The sequence below is a fragment of the Diabrotica virgifera genome, chromosome 10 (assembly GCF_917563875.1).
Source record: "Diabrotica virgifera virgifera chromosome 10, PGI_DIABVI_V3a".
Classification (NCBI taxonomy): domain Eukaryota; kingdom Metazoa; phylum Arthropoda; class Insecta; order Coleoptera; family Chrysomelidae; genus Diabrotica; species Diabrotica virgifera.
In genome coordinates, this window is record NC_065452.1 from 112848293 (window position 1) to 112875036 (window position 26744).

Sequence of the window (26744 nt, forward strand, 5' to 3'; positions counted from 1 at the left end):
CCATCATTGTCATTGAGGTTAGATGTACTTTTGCTACGCTGCTGTGTTATATCTTCAAGAAAAGTATTATAAGCAAACATATCTTCATGGAAATAGTGTAAACTTATTGAAGGTAAGTTCAATTTGATCATATTATTATAGTTTTTGTGTTAACTACATTTAAGTAGCATTATTATCCTTAAAACCCCACATTTGTTTTTCTTGTGGGACGTAAGCATTTTTCACAGTTTATTTTTGGCGACTTTTTATGGAGTTACGCATATTTCTTCATAATTTTCGTTATTAGATTTGCCTCCAACTCCAAAATTGTTTTTTATTTCAAAATGAAAATTGCATAACTCCATTTTTAAAGTAATATTTTTAAAAATAGATCTGTCTTTATGAGAAGGCTGACGGACACTATTCTAAAAAGCGTGTACCACATGCGAGTAAGTACGCGAACTTATGGCTCGACGACCTTTTTCGCGCGTGTGTCACAGCAAGTAGGTACGCGTACTTTAAGTCCGCCGAGTAAGTACGCCGTTGATCCAACAAGTTTGAAATCTTACTCGTAACCCGTACGTGTATCACTGCCACGAGCTGCGAGCCTCGAACCATCATGTTATTGCGTTTAAAGTTACACTTATATTTTCACTAATTAAGCAAATTGCCGGAATCCATAGGGAAATCGGAGAAAGAGGCTTGAACGAAGACATGTGCTACGATCGAGAGCAACGGCGATTGGGAATCGGAAGACGTCGTAGAACGTTATGAACCGATTATATATATATATATATATATATATATATATGAAAGAACGGCAATTGCATTTTATTACACTTCGACCACCACCGGTATTCTACACGACGTGTTTCGCAGGTTATGTCAACCGCTCGTCAGGAACACCTAGATGAAGTGGTTGAAGAGGAATAAAATGCATGGGGCCTTCCTGGTAATAATAAAATACCAGACTTCAGTACACTAGGTACGACATCTATATGAAATAAACGAAAGGATTTCTCTGGTGTACAGAAGAAATCCTTTCCGTAGCGGCCGTGACCATGTGAATTCAAAGTCTTGATAAAAGACTATGAAACGACAAAAGATACCTCTTTGTATCACAGATTTGTCTACAAAGCCACGTTATTCGCTACGCATTCCTCAATAACGGAGAAACCGTGATAATATGAAAGAACGGCAATTGCATTTTATTACACTTCGACTAATAAAATGCAATTGCCGTTCTTTTATATTATCACGGTTTCTCCGTTATTGAGGAATGCGTAGCGAATAACGTGGCTTTGTAGACAAATCTGTGATACAAAGAGGTATCTTTTGTCGTTTCATAGTCTTTTATCAAGACTTTGAATTCACATGGTCACGGCCGCTACGGAAAGGATTTCTTCTGTACACCAGAGAAATCCTTTCGTTTATTTCATATATATATATATATATATATATATATATATATATATATATATATATATATATATATATATATATATATATATATAACAGGGGCGTGCAGTCCATGGAAGCAAGGGAAGCATTGCTTCCCTTGGTTTCCGTAGTAATGCCGTACCATCTGAGTAACTGAGATAATTTTAAAAAAATTGAACAAACACATAATAAGCAGGATTTTAAGTTGCGTACGAGAATATTTAATTATGTAGTACAAGCAGCAAGTACCTACCTAATAAGAAAAGACAAACGTATTTTACTCTATTTTTGTCATACAGTAAATAACTAAGCAATGAAATAGGTACCCATACTAGTATAAGCAGCGCTGTATGCTGCATCCTTCCGTACTCGGACCATGATCGTATTTCTACGGTGGTATTCGGAGTTATATCGGCATAATAATCTGATTTTTAAGTTGCTTCTCTCCAGCGACTCAAGCCTATGTAAAAATCATCGGGGTTAGATGGTGAGCGGCGAGTTCAAATTTGGGGCATATCTTTAGCTTATAAGCAGTTTTGTCAATTGCATACGAAGATGTTTTTGGTGAATTTAAATGGGATTTACCAGCATTTGACAATGACGGGCTTCGTTGACTGATTTTTTGAAAGTATGAAGATGGATTTTATTGAATTATTTATATAAATAAGTACATAGAATTATTTATATTATAAATACTAAATATAAATATTATTTATATAAATATATTATAAAATATGTGTGTTTTGGAAAATGGTGAAAATGTGAAATGTGGGATACAGAAACCATAAATAGCTTGAGAGGATTTTTGGATAGTTTAAAAGATTATTTGAATTTTACTTTATAACTTAGCTTTTTTCAGAAATATTTCCATTCTCCGATAATTTATTTAATGTATTGCAATGCAAGATAAACGAGATTGGTTTCTGTGTAAAAAAATTAGCGTATTTAAAGATATTATTAACAAAAAGAGAGAGATTGCTTTGAAAAATGCTCGAATAATATGATGGCAAGAAGTTAAGTTAAGCCTAAAAGGAAACGAATAGGTACGCACTGACAATGTTGGAGATGTCGAATCGTGCTACCGCCAACTATACAATTTACCAGATTTTCGATCAAATATGTCAACGAATGGAAAATAGGTTTTAAGGATTTTGATGACCGAGACTTTCTTTAGCTGTGCAATTTTAATACATTAAAAAAACACATTTTCCTGAAAAACAAACAAAATCTTTGATGCGTCTTTATGGACAATATTTTGACTTGATTTCATTAAGTTCAGACCTAACAGCTTTATATGAGACTGAGGATATTGAGTATTGACATAAAAAATATTGTCAGTGAGTTACTAATATTTTTTCCACCTACCTCTACCGAAACTATACATTTCCTGACCTGATTGTAGGGAGGAAAGGCGTACCTACTTTTCGTCCCTAGGGAGACAAGGTACTTTTACTCCCTAGGGAGTATACCTAGTAGTATGTATCCGTTTTATAAAGGATTTTACTTGTTTTCTTTTCCAACTGAATATAATCTGATTAAAGAAATGTCACAATATCCATGTTTGTACAAGGAAGTTATAGACAAGTTTTCGAAAAATGGTAGAAGAACTGAATTACATTATAAATAGGTGTTTTTACAATTTTTTTTATAAATTGCTTCCCCTGTTTCAAATTTCACCGCACGCCCCTGATATATAAGCAAATTGCCTAGAAATAATTCAATCGTTTATTGTTGAAAGGAGCCAAGCAGGGACGCGCCAAGTAACTTCGGCGCCGTCGTGCAAAATATTGATAAGCGCCTTTATCAAAATTACCAGGGTAGAAATATCAATCACCCCTTCACATTTCAACGTGGAAAACTATGAAATATTTTCTACGTCTACCCAGATATTTTTTTGAAGGAAATAATAAGTACACAGTACTGTTACAAAAAATAATATACATATTCTTCTTCCTTCTTGTATGGAGGCTTTAAAGCATGTTTATTCTTCAATATTTGCCTCCTAAATTGTTTAGATTATCGCATCATCTTTTTCTTGGTCTGCCAATAATTCTTCATCAATTTGGTGACTTATCTCGTGCTATTCGTACTATCCTATCCTCTGTCATTCTACTAATGTGTTCGTTCCACTCCTGTTTCCGTTTTGTCACCCATCCATTTTATGTCTTCTACATTGCATGATCTTCTTATGTTTTCGCTTCTTTCACTATCCAACAGACTTTTGCCTGACATTCGTCAAACTATTTTCATCTCTGTTGTTTCTAGTAGTGTAGCAGTTGTTAAAAATAATTTTTTTAAACTATATTGCATAATAAAACAGAACAGGATAAAAACTATGTTAAAGTTATATACAGCATTACTTAAAATTATTAAAAAAGATTGAAGATCAAAAAATGAAACATATTTATATTGCGATTTTTTAAACAAATGTACTTATTATGACGAAAACCAACGGATATTTCTTATTGAAATTGAACTTTTCTTGCTTTACCTTTGACAAATTCATTAATTAGATTTTCATTTTTCAGGTCCTTTAAAAACTCAGACTCTGTAGAAATAATAGTAAGATTTTCTATCCGTTCCTGACCCATTCTAGATCTTAAGTAATTGAAGCGTTTATTTGAAACACAACACTTGTCCAAAAATGAAAATTTTGGAAAATCAAGTAAAACTGCCCAGCTTTAATTTATTTCAAATCTTACTTTTATTAAGACATTCATTGGAAGGAATGTGGATATCAAAATAATTGTACAAACTTACCAAAATATATTCGAAAATAGAGAGGTATTGTGTTGTACATATAGTTTCTGTTATGCTGAACTATTTCTAATACAAAAGAAACAAACATCACATTATTACTATCAAAGAATGCACACAACTGATAAATTTAAGGATAAGATTATTCACACTTACAACTACCGTTGACTAGGATGGGACAACTGTTGTTTTTACAAAAAAAAACGCATGGACAACTGTTGTTTTTCTAAAACTATCAAAATTTTCTATGCAATGTGAACCAAATGTGTGAACTGGAGAAATAAACTACTATTCTATAAGAACAATACATAAAGTCGAATTTTCGAAAAATTGACATGTGTTGTTTTTCAAATAAACGCTTAGCTAGAACGGCTGAAGCTACAGAAACCGGTACCTATAGTTAATAATATACGTAACGAAATAGTAATGTTTGGGAATGAGTGGACTAAGTTATTTTTTGCAATGTTTTTTTGCTTCAAAAATATTTAGTTTTGAATTGGACATTTATTTAACTTTGCCGAGTCAAAGGGCGCCTTTAACGCCTTGGCGCCGTCGTGCGCCGCACGACCTTGCCCATATGGACGTTACATGAGCCAAGTTACATTTTATAAGTTTTGAGAAAACCACAAAACACTATTTAAGCTATCTATACTAAATTAGTTGTGATTATTTGTTTTTGAGTAAACCTAATTATTTATAGGCTGATGAAAATATTACCCTCTTATCTATGATTAGGGGTCGCCAACTTCTTGAAAATTTCAAGATCTTGTCTTGATCTTGTCTTGGTTTCAAGACAAGATCAAGACAAGAAGTAATTTTAGATTTCAAGACAAGACAAGAAATTTTATGTCAATACCAAGACTTCTTGTCAAGAAAACAAGAAATCTTGAAATATCTTGACTACCTAATAATAAAAACTAGATTTTATTTTAAATAACAAAGGGTCTAGCCGGGCAAGATGATGAAAAGTGCCCCCAACTCGATTCGAATTCCATATAGGTCACCGTTTAGCATATATAGTGAAACTAACTTTCTGAAATTTTTAGACCCCTAGGTGGTATGTGACCCACCTAGAGCCTAATTAGGCTTTTTAAGTTTTTATTTTTTATCTCAGCCGCATCGAGAACTAGCGAAAAACTTTAAATAAAAAAGTTGTAACCTTTAAAAAGTTCTGTCCGAAAAAAATTTTTTTTTTAATTTTTGGCGGGAAATTTAAATTTTAGAACGATTTTAAAATTTTAAATGAGTATAAAAAAATAACTAAGACATTCGTTTTCACGAAAAAAATATATAACGTGTATTTTTGCATAATACTTCACCCTGAATTTTTTAAAATTTTTAAAATTGGTGAAACGCACCTTTAAAAATAAAAAACCGCATTTTTTCGGTTTTTTTTTTTCGTTTTTTGATATAATTTTATACATATTTTTCAAAAAGGTAATACCGTCATTAGAATAGTTAAAAAACTGAAAAATAATTGGGGTTTGCTTAATAAAAATTTTTTGTAATCCCATCCATTTTCAATATACAGGGCGCTGAAGAAAACAAAATTTTACACATTTTTTACGATTTTGCCAAAACTACTGGCAACATTGTAATAAAATTTGGCGAGTTTTAAGAGGTAGTTGTTGTGCATTTTTTGACATACAATTAAGAATTTTATATTTATCATTGGCGCGCTTAGGGGTAATGGTCTGAACTTTTCAAAGAAAAAAAGATAGTACACCACTGACATATTTCAAATTAACAATCATTTTTAAATTCCTCATTCAATTTGCGATAAAAAAACTATCCTATCATTTTTTCATACGAGGCGCCGTTTTGCTGCAAAAAATAAAATATCTTAACGCGTCCAAAGTATTAGAATTAGTTTTTATGATGGACGTCCGAGTTTACGTATGTAGATGTATAGAAACTACTAATAGAAGTTCGAATACTTTGTAAGGGTTAAGATGTTTTATTTTTTGAATAAAAATGGCGCGTCGTATGAAAAAATAGGAAGATAGATTTTTTGTCACAAATTAAACGAGGAATTCAAAAAGGATTATTAATTTTAAATATATCAGTGGCGTACTATCTTTTTTCTTTAAAAAGTTCAGGCTATTACCCGTACACGCGCCAATGATAAATATAAAATTCTTAATTGTATGTCAAAAAATGCACAACAACTACCTCTTAAAACTCGCCAAATTTTATTACAATGTTGCCAGTAGTTTTGGCAAAATCGTAAAAAATGTGTAAAATTTTGTTTTCTTCAACGCGTATATTGAAAATGGATGGGATTACAAAAAATTTTTATTAAGCAAACCGCAATTATTTTTCAGTTTTTTACCTATTCTAGTGACGGTATTACCTTTTTGAAAAATATGTATAATATTATATCAAAAAACGAAAAAAAAACCGAAAAAATGCGGTTTTTTATTTTTAAAGGTGCGTTTCACCAATTTTAAAAATTTGAAAAAATTCAGGGTGAAATATTATGCAAAAATACACGTTACATATTTTTTTCGTGAAAACGAATGTCTTAGTTATTTTTTTATACACATTTAAAATTTTAAAATCGTTCTAAAATTTAAACTTCCCACCAAAAATTAAAAAAAAATTTTTTTTCGGACAGAACTTTTTAAAGCTTACAACTTTTTTATTTAAAGTTTTTCGCTAGTTCTCGATGCGGCTGAGATAAAAAATAAAAACTTAAAAAGCCTAATTAGGCTCTAGGTGGGTCACATGACCACCTAGGGGGCTAAAAATTTCAGAAAGTTAGTTTCACTATATATGCTAAACGGTGACCTATATGGAATTCGAATCGAGTTGGGGGCACTTTTCATCATCTTACCCGGCTAGGCCCTTTAGCACATTTTTAAATCGGAATTGATAAGCCATGAATTAAGGCAGATAACACTTCTTATGGAGTCAACGCCTAGTAGAGGTCTTGGCTTTGTTATTGTTTAAGTTGATCTTGAAAATAGCCTTTCCGCAGGTACAGATGTTGCTGGAGTTCCGAGAAAATCCTTGGCCATTTTCCATAATGACGGGTAGATATTTTCGTGTCTTCTCCACAAATCAAGTATGTATATTCTCAGAATCTTCTGACCTAGGCTCATTTAAGTATTTTTCAATTTCATACTTCCAAGATTGTAAGTTATCTTTATCAGCTTTCTTAAATAGGCAAGTAATATCTAAATCAAATTCGTTATCTTCTTTTTTCAGACTAAGTACTGGCTCTGGTATTGGATTCTATAGATCATTCTGGGATTTATTAAAGTAGTTAGCTTTAAATATTTGTTCAAATTGTTGTACTGCCTCTGATTATAGAAGCTTTTCCCAAGGTGAAGAGGAAAATGCCTCTACTTTATGGTGAGGATTCAAAATAACAACAATATAGTATATCCAATTAGTTTAGTTATAGTGTTTCAGTATTTTATCTCTCGCAGCTTGAATGCAGTAAATTAATTGCTCATCGGTAGCGTCTCTATTAATTTTATTATTAAGTTCATGAGCCCATATTTCCAGTTTGTCCAAAAGTAAAATTACTCCAATTACCACCAATGGGAGTGTGCAATATTTTTCCCCTTCGAGTGTTTTAAACCTTCTCAGAAACCTACTGACAAAATTTACTGATCAGAACCATTCTTTATCTAACATTTACCAATTATTTAGATTTTGGTTGTTGTCAAAAAATAGAGTTTTAAGCATTTTTTACACTTAAGCCCCATGTTAGCATCTAGAAAGTTGAATTCCATCTTGTAGGGCATCTAGTTCTGGCATAGTCATCTTACAATTCATGACCTCGCAAATACTGTTAAGTTTAAGTTGCATTTGCCCTGAATTTTTGATTTTTTTACAAGGTATTTAATTTTACTTACAGGAGAGTTAAAATCTAAAGTAGTAGCATTAATATCATTTTCTACTTCGATCTCATCCTCCAAATAATTAAAATCCTTTTCGATGTCTAAACTGTTTCGATTTGGCTCAGCAATTTTTATGAAATCCTGGACAGCTAAGCTTAGAATAGGTGCGAAACATACAAAATGCTTATTGCAAGCATGCAACTACACATCAATTTTGGGTGCGTCAGGAAACAAACGCAGATCAGGGACGAAGGCCGTGTTAGGACGCAACGCAATAAAAAGGTCAGAAATTTCAAGATCTTGAAATTTTTTGAGCCAAGACAAGATATAAGATGTCAAGAAAACGTCAAGACAAGATTTTTTAAATTTCTTGATTTTTTTCAAGACAAGACAAGAAGTTGTTGTCAAGACAAGAATTCTTGACTTGTCGACCCCTATCTATGATATTTTGTTTGTTTATGCCTACCTTGTATTAAATTAAAATAGATCGTCTTTTTTTTATTAGTACAGTAAAACCTAGATAGAACGGACCTCTATTTAACGGACTTCGGATATAACGGACAAGAAATCAGATCAAAATTTGTAAATGATGTAAAAAAAATTTGAATGCAAAAAAATAAGAAAAATCGAATTCTACAAGGAAAAACAAAAAGGAAACATCTCAGCACTACTTTGTGGATCGGCTAACGCCGATGGATCGCATGTATTGACTACTATAATAATAATTATTGTTGGTAAATTTCGTAAACTTAGTGTTGTCAAAGATATAATTGTCAAAAGGCATCATCTGACCGCTTCATATTATAGCTCTAATAGGACATGGTTCACCAGAGATATTTTCAAAAACTGATTTTCAAAGGATTTGTACCTGAATTAAAAATATTTTCAAGAGGAAAAACTGTTAATACCGCCTAAAGAGGTGAAATGTTTATCGATTTTAGAAAAAGCTCCTGCTAATCCCCCTGAAAGTATTCTAAATTCAGATGATCATCATCACCATCTTGGTGCTACAGCCCTTAGAGGGCCTCGACCTTCTTAAGCTTTCTATGACATTATGTTCTGTCGCTTGCTTGCATTTTCCAGTTGCCGACTCCGATCTTCTCGGCATCTTGTGTTACCCCGTCCATCCACCTCACCTTTGGTCTACCCCGTCTTCTCATTTCCACGGGTTGTGCTGTTAGAATATTTTTCAGCAACAAATTCAGAAGATGGCAACTTTAATAAATTGAATGTTTTGCCAAAAATACATCGTTTATTCAACCCATGAATCAGTGAATAATTTTGTCAACCAAATGAGTATATTGCAGAAAGTTTTTAAATTAAGTAGAAAAGTAAAAAAGTAGCGACTAAAACTTTATTCTTTTTTTCCAAAACTTACAAATTTGTACACTGTATCTAAATACAGTACCTACATAATTAAAAAAATTTTGATTGATTTTAAACCTATTTTTATACAACGGACTTTCGGCTTTAACAGACATCCCGCCGCCCGAATTAGTCTATTATATCGAGGTTTTACTGTATTTAAAATATAATACGATAAAATTTCTAAATAGCACAAAGCATCTTCTCTTGACGACATCGTAATTAGTTATGAGTAAGTCTGCCGTGTGTCACCGACGGCGAGCCGAGTAAGTCCGCGATCTTTAGACCCGCGTACTTAAAGTTTGCGTGTGTGTCACACGCTTAAGTAACTGTGTCAAATAAGATAACGTTTTAAGTCAAAATTATTCTTTAAATAAGTTTTTTTCGTCTCCTGTAAAATTTATTAATTTGGACTTTTCATATGAGGACGACGATATATTAAAACCAATTGTGAAAGTACACAGCCTTGTCTAACTCATCTACTTATCTCTAGCACAGTCATGTCAAAGATACGGCCCGCGGGCCGCATCCGGCCCCCGGGCCATACCAATACGGCCCGCGATCGCAATGTGTCACAGAAAGAAGAATCATGTTTTTTAGAGCTTTTAGACTTCACTCGATTGCTCTACGGAAGTTTTAAAATGCGTACACTACACTACATTTATAAGTCATTTCAAAGGCAGCGCGTGCCTAGACAAGCGAGAGAGATAGACAGTAACACCATCTCTTAGCGGAAACACCCTATTATTTTTGTTGAGAACAGTAGAATCTTCCATGCGCTTCGAGTCTAGACTAGAACCTTCCTTATCGATATAAAAGAAGTGCGTCGACGTGTCACGTGAGTCAGTTGCGAAGTAGTGGTTGAGAAGGTATTGTACATTTGTTTGTGTCGTGCGTGTGCGATATCCATAATTGTGTCGAGTTCCATATTTGTTACGATTTCGGCATAATGTCACAAAAACGTAAAGTTGATAGTGAACGTAGAGTTTTTCAGTCTAAATGGGAAAATGCATATTTTTCATAGAATGGAAAGGTAAACCACTGTGTTTGATTTGCAATCAAACAGTTGCTGTTTGTAAGGAGTTTAACGAAGAGACACTATGATACGAATCATAAATCAAAATTCGATTGTTACACTGAAAAAATAAGAATGGACAGATTGGGTGCGTTCGGACGACCATAGCGGCTGGCTGCCAGCAGAAATCGGCTGAGTGGTTGCATCCAGCCGTGATAGGGAAAGCTTAGTAAATCTCTCAGCAGCTGGCTTCCAGCGGTGACGTCTGACAGCTACTGCTGGCTCAGCTGTCCAGCCGCTGTGGTCGTCCGAACGCACCCATTGTCATCTTTAAAATCTAAACTTCAAGGTCAACAATCGATGTTTACTAAAGCTAATACTGAGAGCGAAGATGCCCTGAAATCAAGTTTTATTATTGCATTAGAAATCGCGAAGAGATCAAAACGTTTCACTGATGGTGATTTTATTAAAGACTGTATGTTGAAAGTTGCCGATGTTTCATTTCCATTTCAAAAGTCAATAATTCAAAATATTTCGCTGTCAAGAAACACTGTTGCTTCAAGAATAAATGATTTATCTCAAAATTTGGTTCTTCAACTGAAGGAGAAAATTAAGGAATCTACAAACTTTTCACTGGCTGTTGATGAGAGCACTGATACTGTTGATACAGCTCAACTTGCTGTTTTTATACGAGGTATTAACAGTAACTTTGAAATAACTGAAGAACTATTAAAGTGCGTTCCATTGACAGGTACTACAACAGCAAATGATATTTATTCTGCATTGGAGCATTTGATGGCAGAATATGGACTCGATTGGAATATACTTAGCAGCACAACTACGGATGGCGCTCCTGCCATGGTTGGCCAACATTCGGGCGTTGTAACTAAATTAAAACAGAAAACATCAGGAAATTTTGTGGGATTTCACTGTATAATTCACCAGGAATCATTGGCATCCAAACATTTAAAAATGGACCATGTCATGCAACCTATAATTAAAATAGTAAATTTTATAAGGAGCAGAGGACTAAATCACCGACAGTTCAGGCAGTTTTTACAAGATTTGGACGAAAAGTTTTCTGATGTCCCTTATTTCACCGAAGTTCGTTGGCTCAGTCGAGGAGTAGTTTTAGAAAGATTTTTTGCATTACGTGACCCTATTCAAGCTTTCATGTTAGAAAAAGGCAACCCAATTGATTATGACAATGACTGGTGTGTTGATTGTGCCTTTTTGGTAGATATGAATAAACACTTGACTGATCTGAATGTAAAGTTACAGGGTAAAAATCTGATTGTCACTCAAATGTACTCATGTATTCAAGCCTTTGAAACAAAGTTGAGGCTGTGGGAAAATCAGGTAAAAAATCAAACTTTGGATCATTTCCCTCATTTAACATCATTTGGCACAGTGGATCAAAAAAAATTGGATCAATATTAACTTCTGCAAAATCTTATCACGGAATTCAACAATCGTTTTGAAGACTTCCACAAAATGAATGAAATGGAATTCCCAATTTTCAACAATCCATTCAATTTTGAAGCTTCACAGGCACCAGTTCATTTGCAAATGGAGTTGATAGATCTTCAATCGGACAGTATTTTGAAAGAAAAATTTAAAGAGGTTAACGCACTTACATTTTATACACAATATTTCAAGAGTTTGGATAACTACCCGGAATTAAAAAAGCATGCAGCACGCATTCTGTGCATGTTTGGTAGCACCTATTTATGTGAGCAGATGTTTTCCGTCATGAAAATAAATAAGAACAAACATCGCACAAGACTTACAAATGAACATCTCCAATCAATTCTTAAAATAAATACAACGAATATGATACCTGACATCAATGAGCTTGTCAAAAACAAGAGAAGTCAGGTATCTGGATCCTCGAGCTCAAAATAATTACCCTCTTTTATAACTTTGATATGATTTTTAACAACCGTATATTATAAGTATACTATTAAATAAAATGTTATAATAATTCAGTACATTTTTTTTTTATTTCAATCTGGCCCGCCGACACATTCTGAATTTAATATATGGCCCTCTGCAAAATTGAGTTTGACACCCCTGCTCTAGCACATCCGTGCTATTTCCATCTAATGTTACCACAGCCTGTTGCGTTCCAATAGAGATTTCTGACTACTCACTATTTAAAATTATGTTTGTCGAGTCATTTTCGCCTTAGATATTCCATGAGAAGGTCATGTTTAATTTGTCAAAAGCTTTCTTTTCTCATAGTCTATAAATGCGACGAAAGGTATTTTTGTTGATCTCACAAAAATTGTGAAACTATACAGAGCTTCTGCTGTTCCGAAGCCATTTTGAAAGCCAAACTGTCTACAGGGTGATTGATTAGTAGGGTAAAGCTCAATAGCTTCGCTATAGTAATAGATAGCAATAAAAGTTAATAACAAAAATTTTAGCCACCTTTGAGCTTCACATTATGAAATTAGTTAGAATGTTACAGGGTATTCGATAACACAGTGGCAGACCTAAATTATGTTTTTTTAAATGGAACACCCCATATTTTATTTTATATTCGAAATCCTGTTAACGTCTCCATCACAAAAATATAAAGGTTTGTAATGTTATACAGGGTATTTACAAAGTTATAACCAATTTTGTATGAAAATCGTAACAAGTTCAACTCCCTGTATAAATAAAAATAAGCACAACAGCAATGGTTTAATAATGCCATATTTTTTATTTATTGTCAAAATTTTTTAGAATTATTGATATTGCTAATTTTCTGTATATCAAATACAGGGTGAGTCAAAACGCAAGTACATTATTTTCTCAGTAATGTTAAACGGACCACCCTGTATTTTATATCATTATTGAAAAGTAACATTAACGTACTTTAATTTTTATATAACATTCCCTATGCCCAAATTTATTAGTTTTCGAGATATTTTCATTTTTCAGAGCAAATTATTTTAGGTGTTTAAATTTATCTAAATTTTAAGTAAGCCATGACTGAATTGACAATTGAAGATTACCGATTATCAATCCGGTAATCTATAAGTGCGTTCGCGGGTACAGTTGACAAATTGTCGCCGACAATTTCTAACCTCACTTAATATAAATAATACCGTTAATAGATAAATATTCTATACTATAAGGTATATTTACTTTTAATTAATATTAACACCCAATTATTAAATTATCCTAGGTAAATATACCTTATATATTTATGTATTATCGATATTATGTATATCTTTTTTAAGTGCGCTTGCGTTTTTGTCGCCGACTAGTCGTCGACAGGCACCCGCGAACGCACTTAATGTAACACTGTAGCAAATAAAGAAATAAAAATAATTTATTAGTAATACATTTTACAAACAAAAACATAACCACTACATGCAACATTTTTGAAACAATTAAAAACTATCTTTTTATGTAAATGCAACAAATAAACAAAGAAAATTAGTAATAAATTTTACAAAAAAAGAATGTGTGTGTACTTTGTACGCACGTAAGAAGTTATACTTCTAGTATAATATAATTTCAATGAAATAAATATACCTACTTAACAGTTACAATACAAAAAATTAACAATAATTACCAAAAATGAACCAAAACTTAACAATGCCAAATATTAAAAAAAAAAAGAAAAAAGTATGAATCGTCCGGGATTTGAACCCGAAATCTCGCGATTTTTTGATCTCTGGTCCAATGCTCTACTAACAAGGCCATCAAGCCGCATGCTACTTACCTTTCAGATATACATAATTATACATCACGGTGACAAGTAAAATATAAAAATAGATGTTTTATTATTTTACGCCCAAGGAAGACAAATCCAAACACACAAAATTATAATAAAAAAAACCTTTTAAACCACCTTTTTCAAATTGCGCAAGTTGTATTATTAATATTAATGTTAATAAATGAAATATAAATATTTTGACGTTTCACAATTTGACAATTCACTTTTAACTGCAGTGCCTTAAAATTTTTAAAGCACTAGTGCCTTAAAGTAGCATTTTTAACGCTCCTATGGAGTCCTAAAAATTGCATTTTTAACACGTTTGTAGAAAAATATATTTAAAAACACTAATATATTATTTCCACACCTTTTCTGGACTGATACATACATAAATTAAAACATTTTAAAGTATAACTTCAAAAATATAATATGAAAATTATTTAAAAAGGCAGTATAACTATTAACTAACCTTTGTTGTTTCTCTTCCCACAAATTTTAAAACGCAACAACCATACATAACCAAACCGTCAACCGTCCAAACCACAGCTGCGCTACAGCTGCCATATTGGATAATTTTTGACATGTCATTTGAACATCCAATCAGAACAAAGTTATAATGCGCATGCGCCCGGATCGTAGGTTTTAACATATAAAAATTCACCCTCATATCGCGCGTAAAGAAGTATAACTTCAAAAACACACAAACACAAAATATAATATTTTGTGAAGACACTTAAACACTACTTTTGTATGTAAATGTAACAATGTAACAAATAAAGAACGAAACATAATTTATCAGTAATACATTTTGCAAAAAAACATGTTTGAAAAAATTAGAAGCTACTTTTAATAAAATATTTTTAATATTTAATTACATAAGGTGTTCAAAATTATCTCCTAACACATTTATGTACGCCTAAAAACGATCATTGAATGAGCTACTTACTCTACGGAGAATTTGTAAATTAACACATCGAAATACACTTTGTATTCTATTTTTCATCTCATCCCTTGTTGTTGGAGGTATTTTATAAACTTCATTATTAACGTAACCCCAAAAAAATCAGTCCAGTTTATTAAATTCTGGTGATTTGGGTGGCCACGCTACTGGTCCATTGAAAAATAAAAATATCTCGAAAACTAATAAATTTAGACATAGGGAATGTTATCTAAAAATTAAAGTACGGTAATGGTTTTTAATAGTGATATAAAATACAGGGTGTTATGTTTAAAATTACTGAGAAAATAATGTACTTGCGTTTTGACTCACCCTGTATTTGATATAAAGAAAATTAGCAATATCGACCATTCTTGAAAATTTTGACAATACGTTAAAAATATGGCATTAATAAACCATTGTTGTTTTGCTTATTTTTATTTATACAGGGAGTTGAACTTGTTACGATTTTCATATAAAATTGGTTATAACTTTGAAAATACCCTGTATAACATAACAAACCTTTATATTTTTGTGATGGAGAAGTTAACAGGATTTCGAATTTAAAATAAAATATAGGATGTTCCATTTAAAAAAACATAAGTTAGGTCTGCCACTGTGTTATCGAACACCCTGTAACATTCTAACTAATTTTGTAATGTGAAGCTTAAAGGTGGCTAAAATTTTTGTTATTAACTTTTATTGCTATCTATTACTATAGCGGAGCTATTGAGCTTTACCCTACTACTCAATCACCCTATGTTACACATATCCGCTTCACACTTTCTGAATATTCTTGCATGTATAACGTTTAAAAATGTTTTCAATAATTATGACATTATTAATTAATTATTAATTAATTTAACTTTTTATTATGACGTTTCTTGTATTGATAACAAAATTTACAAAAAGAGGTACGGGATAAATTTTGTGCATGGCAGACTAGTGGGTAAATCCAGAACTGTTCGTATATATACATATTCTGTCGATTGAATTGGTTATAATCAAACGGAGAGTCTTAGTTTTTATATGTGATAACAGTTATTTGCGGGCATGTTTAAATTTGTGTCAATATTGTGTTGTATCAATCTGTTTGTGGTACGTGTATATGGTCAAGGTAAGGAACTTTGACATCAACATTATTTTAACAAAACAATCTAAGATAAAACTTGCCCTCTTTAATCGTGACTGCAAAATCAACTATTAATATGTTTACATTCGTTCATGTTAAGCTTTTTATTGAATATTTAATTCGGAATCGTTAACGAATGCAACACTTTTTATTTAACGTTCAGCATCCAGATTCAAATCTTTTCAAAATACCCAGATTTTGGCAGTGAGTTTTATCGTCACCTTTTTTCTTCTGGAGACTCTTTATACCATTCCTGTGCATCGGAAACATCGTTCGTATTTTTACTTTTCTTCTATTCATCTCTTTCAGTTCTTCCGGTTTTTCAACAATGATTTTATCTGTTGACATGCTTTTGTTTTGGCTCTCTTTATATTTTTTATGATCTGGACTCCCCGATTTTTATCAGTATTCTCCATCTTCTTTAATCATATCCTTTCGATTCCATCACCTGCTCTGTTATTGATTTTTAATAGAAATTCCTGTTTTAGGGTTTCTTAATGCACTTAATTGATATTATTATTCGGTCTAATGTTGTTTTTCTTGATACTTTTCTCAACTGATTCATGATTATCGCGTTGAACCTATTGATCATGTCGATGTTGTTGACTCTTGTGTTAGTTATACAGGTTGTTTCATTAATAATTGTTTATATAGTAACTGGAGAAACTTTAGCACAAAACATAAAGATTTAACCTAAAACGCTTAAATAAAATATTTCTCCTTACCGAGATACAGAGTGTTTTACTACAAATATCCTAAAATGATTTAAGCCCATTGTTTCAACACCTTCCAGTATTTTTTGTTCAAACTTGACAAACGGTTTACACATCGATACATTTTTGGCAAAGTAACGTAAGTGACATTTTTGGTGAAAATCATGTTTTTCGCCTAGAATTACTTTTTAAACATAAGTAATATGTATAGGCTTACTACACTTTGGCAGTACTTTCTAAACAATAATTGCGTTAGTTTAATGGAAAAAGATGATTGCCAAAAATGTCACTTACGTTACTTTGCCAAAAATGTATCAGCATGTTAGAATACTTTAACTAGTGTTAACAGATAGTTTACTGCTGTTACCAGAGGCGTGCTGTAGGGATATATACTTCATTTTCCCCATTTTCCCGCTCACAATCTACGCTACTGTCGTAATAATCATTTCAGCATGTTTTTTTTATTCTTGTTTACTTTTTACGTAAATATTGTCCTTTTGTCTCAATGCGATAGAGTGAGTAGTTTTTAAGTTATTTGCGTTTAACGGTAAAGAATTCAATAAAATTATGTGTATTTTAAACACATAATCTGATTTAACCGTTAAACGCCCAACCTTTTTTAGGTTCCATGTACGCCCAAGGGTGGGTAAAAAATGTCCACCTCAAAAATAGCTAATATATTTATTGAAAGTTGTTGGAAATGGATTAAATTTAAGAACCTTTTGCTTAATAAACACAGCATCTTCCAAAATATTATTATAAACAATTTACAAACCTTAAAACAAAATTACAATGTACAAAATTAACATACCAGGAAAAGCCAGTAATTCACATTTGTCGATTTTCTCCACATTCTTCCTTTTAACCTCCTCATTGGCGGATAATTATGTAGATTATGTAATTATGCGTCGATAATTATATGGATTATCTTCCTACCAACGAGAAATTATACAGAAACCTTTAGTAACAAGTTTTACCAAGGGTGTACTTTTTATGCTCATCCATATTTAACTCAAGATATTACTTTTATTTTCAAAAATATCGGTAGAATCAAATTAACATTCGATAAAGGGCTGTCTTTTTAACAATAAATAATTTTTTTTTTAATTTTTAAACATGTAAAAATATGTTACAAGGGAATACGCATTAGGTGGACATTTTTTACCCACCCTTGAGCGTTTAAGGGTTAATGTTTAAAATACATAATCTTACTGAATCCATTACCTTTAAACGCAAATAACTTGAAAACTACTCACTCTATCGCATTGAGACAAAGGGATGATATTTACGTAAAAAGTAACGAATAATCAAAAAAAACATGCTGAAATGATTATTACGACAGTGGCGTAGATTGTGAGGGGGAAAAGGGGGGAAAATTAAGTAGATATCCCTACAGCACGCCTCTGGTAACAGCTGAAAAATATCTTTTAATACTAGTTAGAGTATACTAATATGTGTATACTGTTTGTCAAGTTTGAACAAAAAATATTGGAAGCTGTTAAAACAATGGGGTAAAATCATTTTAGAATATTTTTTAATAAAACACTCTGTATCTCGGTAAGGAAGAATATTTTATTTAAGTGTTTTGGGTTAAATCTTCGCATTTTTTGCTAAGGTTTCTCCAGTTACGATATGGACAATTGTTAATGAAACACCCTGTATATTACTGTTGATATGAATATTACGTTATACCTACACTCTACAATTTTATTTATCTACTGATTTCCTTTTCCGAAAAATATTATTATGTATCATCTTTCCATCCTCTAATATACTTCTTTTTCTTCGTCTTCCTCTTCTTCCTTTTGTATAGACATGACTCTGTCTGTTTTTCAATGTACCTGCAGTAATTTGTCGATCCATCGATTTGAGGTCCTCCCACTGATCGTCTTGATTTTTTGCCATTTTTAGTTGTCATTCTGCTTATCTGATCGTTCCATTCTAATCTTCTATTTCTTACCCAGTCTTTTATGAACTCCACTTTACATCTCCGTTGTATATGTGTACTTCTAGCTCTGTCCCATAGTATCTCACCAGCTTACCATCGATTTATCTAAGGGTTTTCATCTCTGCTGTTTCTAGCTATCTTTTTGTTCTCTCTGTGTCAGGTCGTGTTTCTGCCGCATAATAATATTAGCCCAGGACGCATCTGTAAAAATATTAGTACATTTGGACGTTGAGAGGTGACTCAAATTTTTTTGCAGAAATTGCTTGAGAATAACTCAAATAATAATATTTGAGTTATCCTCCCTCTCAAAAAGGTCCGGAACATTGTTTAAATAATCAAAATGTCAAAAAATGAAGGAAAAATTCAATTTTTTTCTTAGTTTTTTATTATAACTTTAAAAGTATTCATTTCCGAGAAAAGTTGTGCTGGCATAAAAGTTGTGTAATTAAATTTCCTATAATATAGAATTGGCTAAAAATTTAAAAAATAGTCACCCTTGGTGAAAAATAGCAATAATTTCGAAAAAAAACCATACAAAAACAAGTATTCGCATTTTACGTTTTTCAACCATTTATGCTACACTGAGGACCTTCATATTTTACCCAGAAAAACTTTATGATACAGTAAAACAATACTGTAAATTTCATTAAGAGCGGTTTAATAGATTTTGCAAAATAAATTTTGCAATCCAGCTTTCGCAAAAAAAATCATTTTTTCAAAATGTTACAGGACTGAAAATAAAGCAGATAGCAAGTTTAATTTTTTTTTGCTTATAGAGCTGTTCTGTACCTTTCATTTGAAATTTGCAAAATTAAAATCAATTAACTACGACGGCGTCAGGATTTTTTTTAAATAAACATTAATTCTTGGTGCTACGCGCAGGACAGCGGATAGTTTGCTCTGATTGGGCATTCCAGTGACCTTTGATAATGATTAATACATTTTAATTTTTACCACATTTCGATATAAATAAATAAATTTGTTTATTGCAAAATAAAAACACATACTCTATCCTTTAAAATAACACTTTTTTTAGCAAAAACTTTCTTTGTTCATATATTTTAACTAAAGAGAATAAAAGTTTATTATTTTTTAACATATGCAATTGTTTAAACAATATTTCACAAACAATAATAAAATTAGTTTGATTTTTGTGGAATTAAAATATTAAAATAAAACAAAATAACTAGTAACAAAATAATATATTAGATAAAGATTGGAAGAAATTTTGGTGGAAATCAACTTGTGTGAATCTAACACCACTGTACTGCGTGTAGCACCAAGAATTATTGTTTATTTAAAAAATTTTCTGACGCAGTGGTGATTAATCGATTTTAATTTTGCAAATTACAAATGAAAGGTACAGTACACTTCTATAAACAAAAAAAATTCAACTTGTTATCTGCTTCATTTTCAGTCCTGCAATATTTAAAAATATGAATTTTTTTTGCGAAAGCTGGATTGCAAAATTTATTTTGCAAAATCTATTAAACCGATCTTATTGAAATTTACATTGTTGTTTTACTATATCATAAAGTTTTTCTGGGTAGAGTATAAAGGTCCTAAGTGTAGCATGAATGGTTGAAAAACGTAAAATGCGAATACTTGTTTTTGTATGTTTTTTTTTCGCAAAGATTGCTATTTTGCAACAAGGATGACTATTTTTAAATTTTTAGCCAATTCTATATTGTAGGAAATTTAATTACGCAACTTTTATATCAGTATAACTTTTCTCCGAAATGAATAATTTTAAAGTTACAATCAAAAAACCAATAAAAAAATCAAATTTTTCCTTCATATTTTGACATTTTGATTATTTAAACAATGTTCCGGACATTATATTATATTATATTATATTATATTATATTATATTATATTATATTATATTATATTATATTATATTATATTATATTATATTATATTATATTATATTATATTATATTATATTATATTATATTATATTATATTATATTATATTATATTATATTATATTATATTCAACTTACCGTGAACCACATTATTACCGAATGTCATCAGTTCAGTGTAGTAAGGCAACAGCTCAAACTCAAACCGCAGTTATGTGACATTCTAAGTGATACCAACCAGCTAGACAGAGTTCTTCAGTTTAAAAAAAAAATATCATTGTATCATAAACTTTAAATTTTTTTTATGACATAACTTGTTAATGCTCTTTAATTATACCTCTTGTAATCTTGTTTGTAATCGTCCCGTGCGAGTGGCCATAGTTGCCGAGTACGTTAACGTAAAAAAATTGATGGATTCGACCGTTCATGATGGAAGTTCATTTTATCTCACTTAAAAAAAATATTATTATTTGACTTATTTTCTAGTAATTTCTGCAAAAAAATTTGAGTCACCTCTCAACGTCCATCTCAAAACAGATGCGCCCTGGACTATACAGAGAGAGTCTGTAAAGTGGAATAAATTCAATATCTCAAATACTAATTGTTTTTTTGGAAAATGCTCAGACCCGTCGATTACTATTTCAAATTGTCCTTTTTGACATTCAATAATAATGTATACAGGGTGTCCCAATTTAGAGATATGACGTCATCGTCGATTTTCTTAAATGGCAACACTGTCATTTTGATAGCTAATTTGATAGGGTTTGTAAAGTTATACATAACTGCAAAATATCAAATTTTTATTCTCTACCATTTACAAGATAATCGAAAATAACAAAGTTATATCTGTAATTTGGAATATATTCAATAATTAAAATACTAACTGTTTTTTTGAAAAATGCTCAGACCCGTCGATTAGTATATCAAATTGTCCTTTTTGACATATAATAATAATGTATACAGGGTGTCCCAATTTAGAGATATGACGTCATCGTTGATTTTCTTAAATGGCAACACTGTCATTTTGATAGCTATTTTGATAGGGTGTGTAAAGTTATACACAACTGCAAAATTTCAAATTTGTATTCTCTACCATTTAGATGATAATAAAAAATAACAAAGTTATGAAAAAGAAGTAATCAACTAATAATTGAATTTAATTATTTCAATAAATTAAGCAAAAACTCATAATGTTGCCCTCAATTATTGTCAAATTGTCAATGGGCAACGTTATGAGCATTTGCTTAATTGAAATAAATAAATTCAATTATTATTTGATTACTTCTTGTTCTTCATAACTTTGTTATTTTTTATTATCTTGTAAATGGTAGGGAATAAAATTTTGAAATTTTTCAGATGTGTATAACTTTACACACGCTATCAAAATAGCTATCAAAATGATAGTGTTGCCATTTAAGAAAATCAACGATGACGTCATATCTCTAAATTGGGACACTCTGTATACATTATTATTATATGTCAAAAATGACAATTTGATATACTAATCGACGGGTCTGAGCATTTTTCAAAAAAACAGTTAGTATTTTAATTATTGAATATATTCCATATTACAGATATAACTTTGTTATTTTCTATTATCTTGTAAATGGTAGAGAATAAAAATTTGATATTTTGCAGTTATGTATAACTTTACAAACCCTATCAAATTAGCTATCAAAATGACAGTGTTGCCATTTAAGAAAATCGACGATGACGTCATACCTCTAAATTGGGACACCCTGTATACATTATTATTGAATGTCAAAAAGGACGATTTGAAATACTAATCGACGGGTCTGAGCATTTTCCAAAAAAACAATTAGTATTTGAGATATTGAATTTATTCCACTTTACAGACTCTCTCTGTATGTCATTGTTGGTCTGACGACTGTTTTGTAAAGTTTGCTTCTCATTTCTTTCCCGAGATTTTTATTTCTCCATATTGTTTAATTCAGGCAACCTGCGGCTCTCTTTGCTCTATTCACTTGATCTTCCACTTCTGTTTCGAGCTTTCCGTAGGTAGATGGTGCTATGCTTAGATATTCAAACTTCATCACTTATTCTATTATCTGACCCTTCAGCTCTAATTTACATTTTAACAGATTTGTTGTTATAACCATGCATTCTTTTTGTTGAAATTAGCATTTTGAATTTTCTGGCGCTTATATTAAATTGGTGCATCATACGTTGTAAATCATATTCACTTTGAAATATTAGCATTGTGTTGTCTGCATAGCAGATTAGTTTAAGTTGTTTTTATCTCAATTGGTATCCTTTTTTAGTTCTTACTTTTTTTATTAGTTTATCCATGATCAAGTTAAACAACAGAGGACTCAGGGAATCCCACTGTCTTATCCCATTGCCAGTTTCAATTGGGTCAGTTAGTTCTTCTTCTACTTTTACTTTTATTGTGTTGTTCTGGTAAATAGTTTCGATCGTTTTGATTATTCCTATAGGTATCTCTCTTGCTTACAATAAGTGGATTACGTCCTTTAATTAGACCCTGTCAAATGCCTTCTTAAGGTCCACGAAACATAAATATGCCGGTTTCTTGTAAACATAAATATGATTACTCTTGCACTTGTCTCATTATAAAAATAGTGCCAGTGCATGATCTTCCCGACCTAAAACCTTGTTGTTCTTATGGTACTGTTATAATTTCATTCAGTTTAGTTGTTATCGCTTTCGTTGTTAATTTTAGTGTTATAGTTAATAAATTAATTCCTCTGTAATTCTCCGGGTCCTCTTTCGAAGAGAAGTATTAGGATGTTTGATCTCCATTTTTGTGGTATTCTGTATTGTTCTATTATTCTTTGGATTAGTTTTAATAGTTGTTGATGAGATCTGGTCCTCCGTACTTTAGATGTTCATTCGGTATTCTGTCCTCTTCTCCCTATTTCTTATTTTTAAATTTCCTCAATGCTTCCTTTACCTCTCCCTCCTTAATGTTTATTTCTTCGTTTGTCGTCGTTTCTGGTGACGGTGGTTCATTATCATCACCTTTACGACATAGCGATCGAAAGTAGTCTGCCTAGTGATGTAAAATTTTCGGGAAGATTCGAACGCCTGAAAGTTTCCGGAAACTTTCCGGGAATATTGGAAACTTTCGGGAACTTATGGAAATATTGCATTTTTATTAAAATTATTATAATAAATTACACAAATCAGTAGTTAGCTTTACTTATTGTTGTGGTATTACAACAATAAGTTATTAACTACAGAAAAAATCTGTTCAAAATTAAATATCCAAAAATACTATTAAAATTTATTTAACAGAGTATTTAAAAAATTATTCTGAATATTTGTTATTAGTCATTATAATTAAAACTAACAAAGTTATTTTATTTAAAAAATATTAAAATAAAAAAGATAACATACAATAAACAAACCAAAATTGATTATATAGGAACTTACTTCAGATAATCTGTATTCCTATATAGTATTAAAGCAAGAACTTTTTTCTTAACTAATAATAACAAAAGACGCTACAAAAATTCTTAGGAATTATAATTGTTATAAAATATATAAGTAAATAAGAGTATACTCTTGTGGGTCAGAGAAATTTTCTTCACACAAGCTGTACTCTGTATTATGAAGAGTATCTCTCCGTCTCGCTTAATCTTTCATTTTCTGATATGGATTTAGAATCTTGCGCTGGTTCCAACAGATGAGTTATATAAAGACTCTCATCACGTACCATTTTTCCTTATTTATGATCTTTTAGGAATTTTTTATTATGAGCACAATTTTTTTATTATACATTAACTTCCCTGCTCTATCTATAGTCAGTCTATTTCTTCTTTTATTATGTAAAGGGTATGTGCTATAACTACGCTCTGTTTCAGCGTAGGAAGCTGGTAACCCCAGTATTGTAATTGCCAAATATTTTAAAGAAGTTTTGGTGCACATTACTTGTCACCAGCTTATACAATCTACTGATCGTGCTGAAAGCCAAATAAAATCCATTGACCGAAGGTCTGCTTTTGCACAGAACTTTGTTAGTTATGTAAAAATGTTTTCTTTTTTGTCAATAAACTTGGGATGATATCTTGTCTATACACTGCATAGCTAATATAAGCTCTTCACCAGTGAGGATTTGTCCTGTTAAAGAAGAATAATTTTTTTCTAATTTAGATAAGCATTCATTTTCCTCAGACTTACTAATTGGAAGTAATGGAATATTCTCGGTAAAAAAATATTCTGTATCCTTATATGCCTCCACAACCTAGGATATTTTAAACATATTGCCTTCCAATAAAGTACCTAATCCATTTCACAATTGGTGTTAGCACAACTGCTACTTTTTGCAACTTTATCCAAAATATTTCATCATCCAGACAGTTCTGTTTAAAATTACGTGAAAATTTTCTCCCTCTATGATCACAAGCATCGGTAAAGCTCTTTTAGACGCAATAATGTTATTTATACAATTAATTATTGAATCCCATCTAGCTTTTACAGTAAGTTTTAATGATAAGTATAACTTTATTGTATGTTTGAATTTTTTCTCTTTTACAATATTCCCATACATTATACCTATACTACAATCACAATAAAGATGCATTAGAAATAAACAAACGAAGACACATTGAAGGTTCGAGGAGGACTCCCAAATCATGACGACAAATCAAATGAATATACATTGTAAATCCCAAATCATGATTTGCAAAGTTTATACATTGTAAATTATGATTCGAGAGTACTCTTCGTAACATTCAACGTGTTTGTTTATTTCTAGTGCATCTTTATTGTGATTTTAGTATAGCTTTAGCAATTTTTAGTACAAAAATAATGAAGGTAATATTCAAAACAATGTTCCTTTTGTACTTGGCAGTGGTATAGGTTCGCCGGCCGTGTGAATTAAATAGCGATACTTCTATGTAAATTCAAATTACGTCACTGACTCTTATGTCTAAAAAATGCTGGCTCTTGGAAACATTTTCAAAAATTCTCGGAAATGTTATGGAAAGTTCTCGGAAACATTCTTGAAAGTTCTCGGAAATATTCTCGAGAATTTTCCATTGAAAGTTTCCGGGAATATTCGCGGTCAGGAGAATATTTCCATTTTTTATAGGCGAATATTCTCGGAAACTTTCCAATGTTCGCGAATATTCGCTTGGAAATATTCTCGGCTCACATCACTAAGCCTGCCCATAAATTCTTCTAAATATGTTTCGTTTTTATTAGCTCGTTTATCTATTTTGTTTGCCCTCTGATCATTTTCCACATTTATTTGTGTGTTTCGTAAAAGTCGTGTTCTAATATACAGTCAACTCCCGTTTATTCGTGGGGTTGAGTGGCATAGTTGTCGCGGGTAACGAAAATCACGGATAAGCCGTGAAAGGTCATATACATAAATGCAAAAAATAAAAATAAAAATCCAAACTCACGAGTATTTGTTGGTTACTTTACACTGCAACAATAGAATATTATATTTCTGCTTATAATAATAAATTTCTATAAATATGTATTTATTAGGAATAAACTATAAGTTTCTTTAAAATCATATATTTTTATATGTCGCGGATAATCGCGGAGCGGACAAGCGCGCGGATAAACGGGAGTTGACTGTACTTACTCGTTATATGTATATTCAAAAGTCAATATTGTTTCTAGACTCTTACTCTTACTTTTAAATGAAAATATCCTTGTTTCTGTATCCTCTTTATTATTTTTGTTGGTGCATTGCCATTCTTCTTCTTCAAGTGCTATCTCCTCGAAGGAGGTTGGAAACCATCATAGCTATTCGGACTTTGGAGACGGCTGCTCTGAAAAGTTCATTTGATGTACATCCGTACCATTCTCTTAGGTTGCGCAGTCACGATATTCTGAGTCTCCATATGCTTCTTTTTCCTTGAATCTTTCCCTGAATAATGAGTTGGAGCAATTTGTATCTCTCTCCACGTCTAACATGTCCGCGATATTCCAATTTTCTGGTTTTGATTGTATTTAAGACTTCCATTTCTTTATTCATCTTTCTCAGAACCTCTTTGTTTGTGACGTGTTGTGTCTATGATATTTTCAGAA

General features: G+C 31.5%; 1 protein-coding gene across 1 annotated transcript in view; it reads left to right on the top strand.

Moving 5' to 3' along the window:
* The first annotated feature begins 16015 nt into the window (after positions 1-16015).
* The window catches only part of LOC114335549 (venom protease), a 67328-nt gene continuing 56599 nt past the window's right edge, over positions 16016-26744 (top strand). Inside the window, exon 1 of the mRNA XM_028285796.2 lies at positions 16016-16176. Within this exon, the coding sequence (XP_028141597.1) occupies positions 16113-16176 (64 nt within the window). The 5' untranslated portion in view covers positions 16016-16112. The remainder of the gene's footprint in view (positions 16177-26744) is intronic.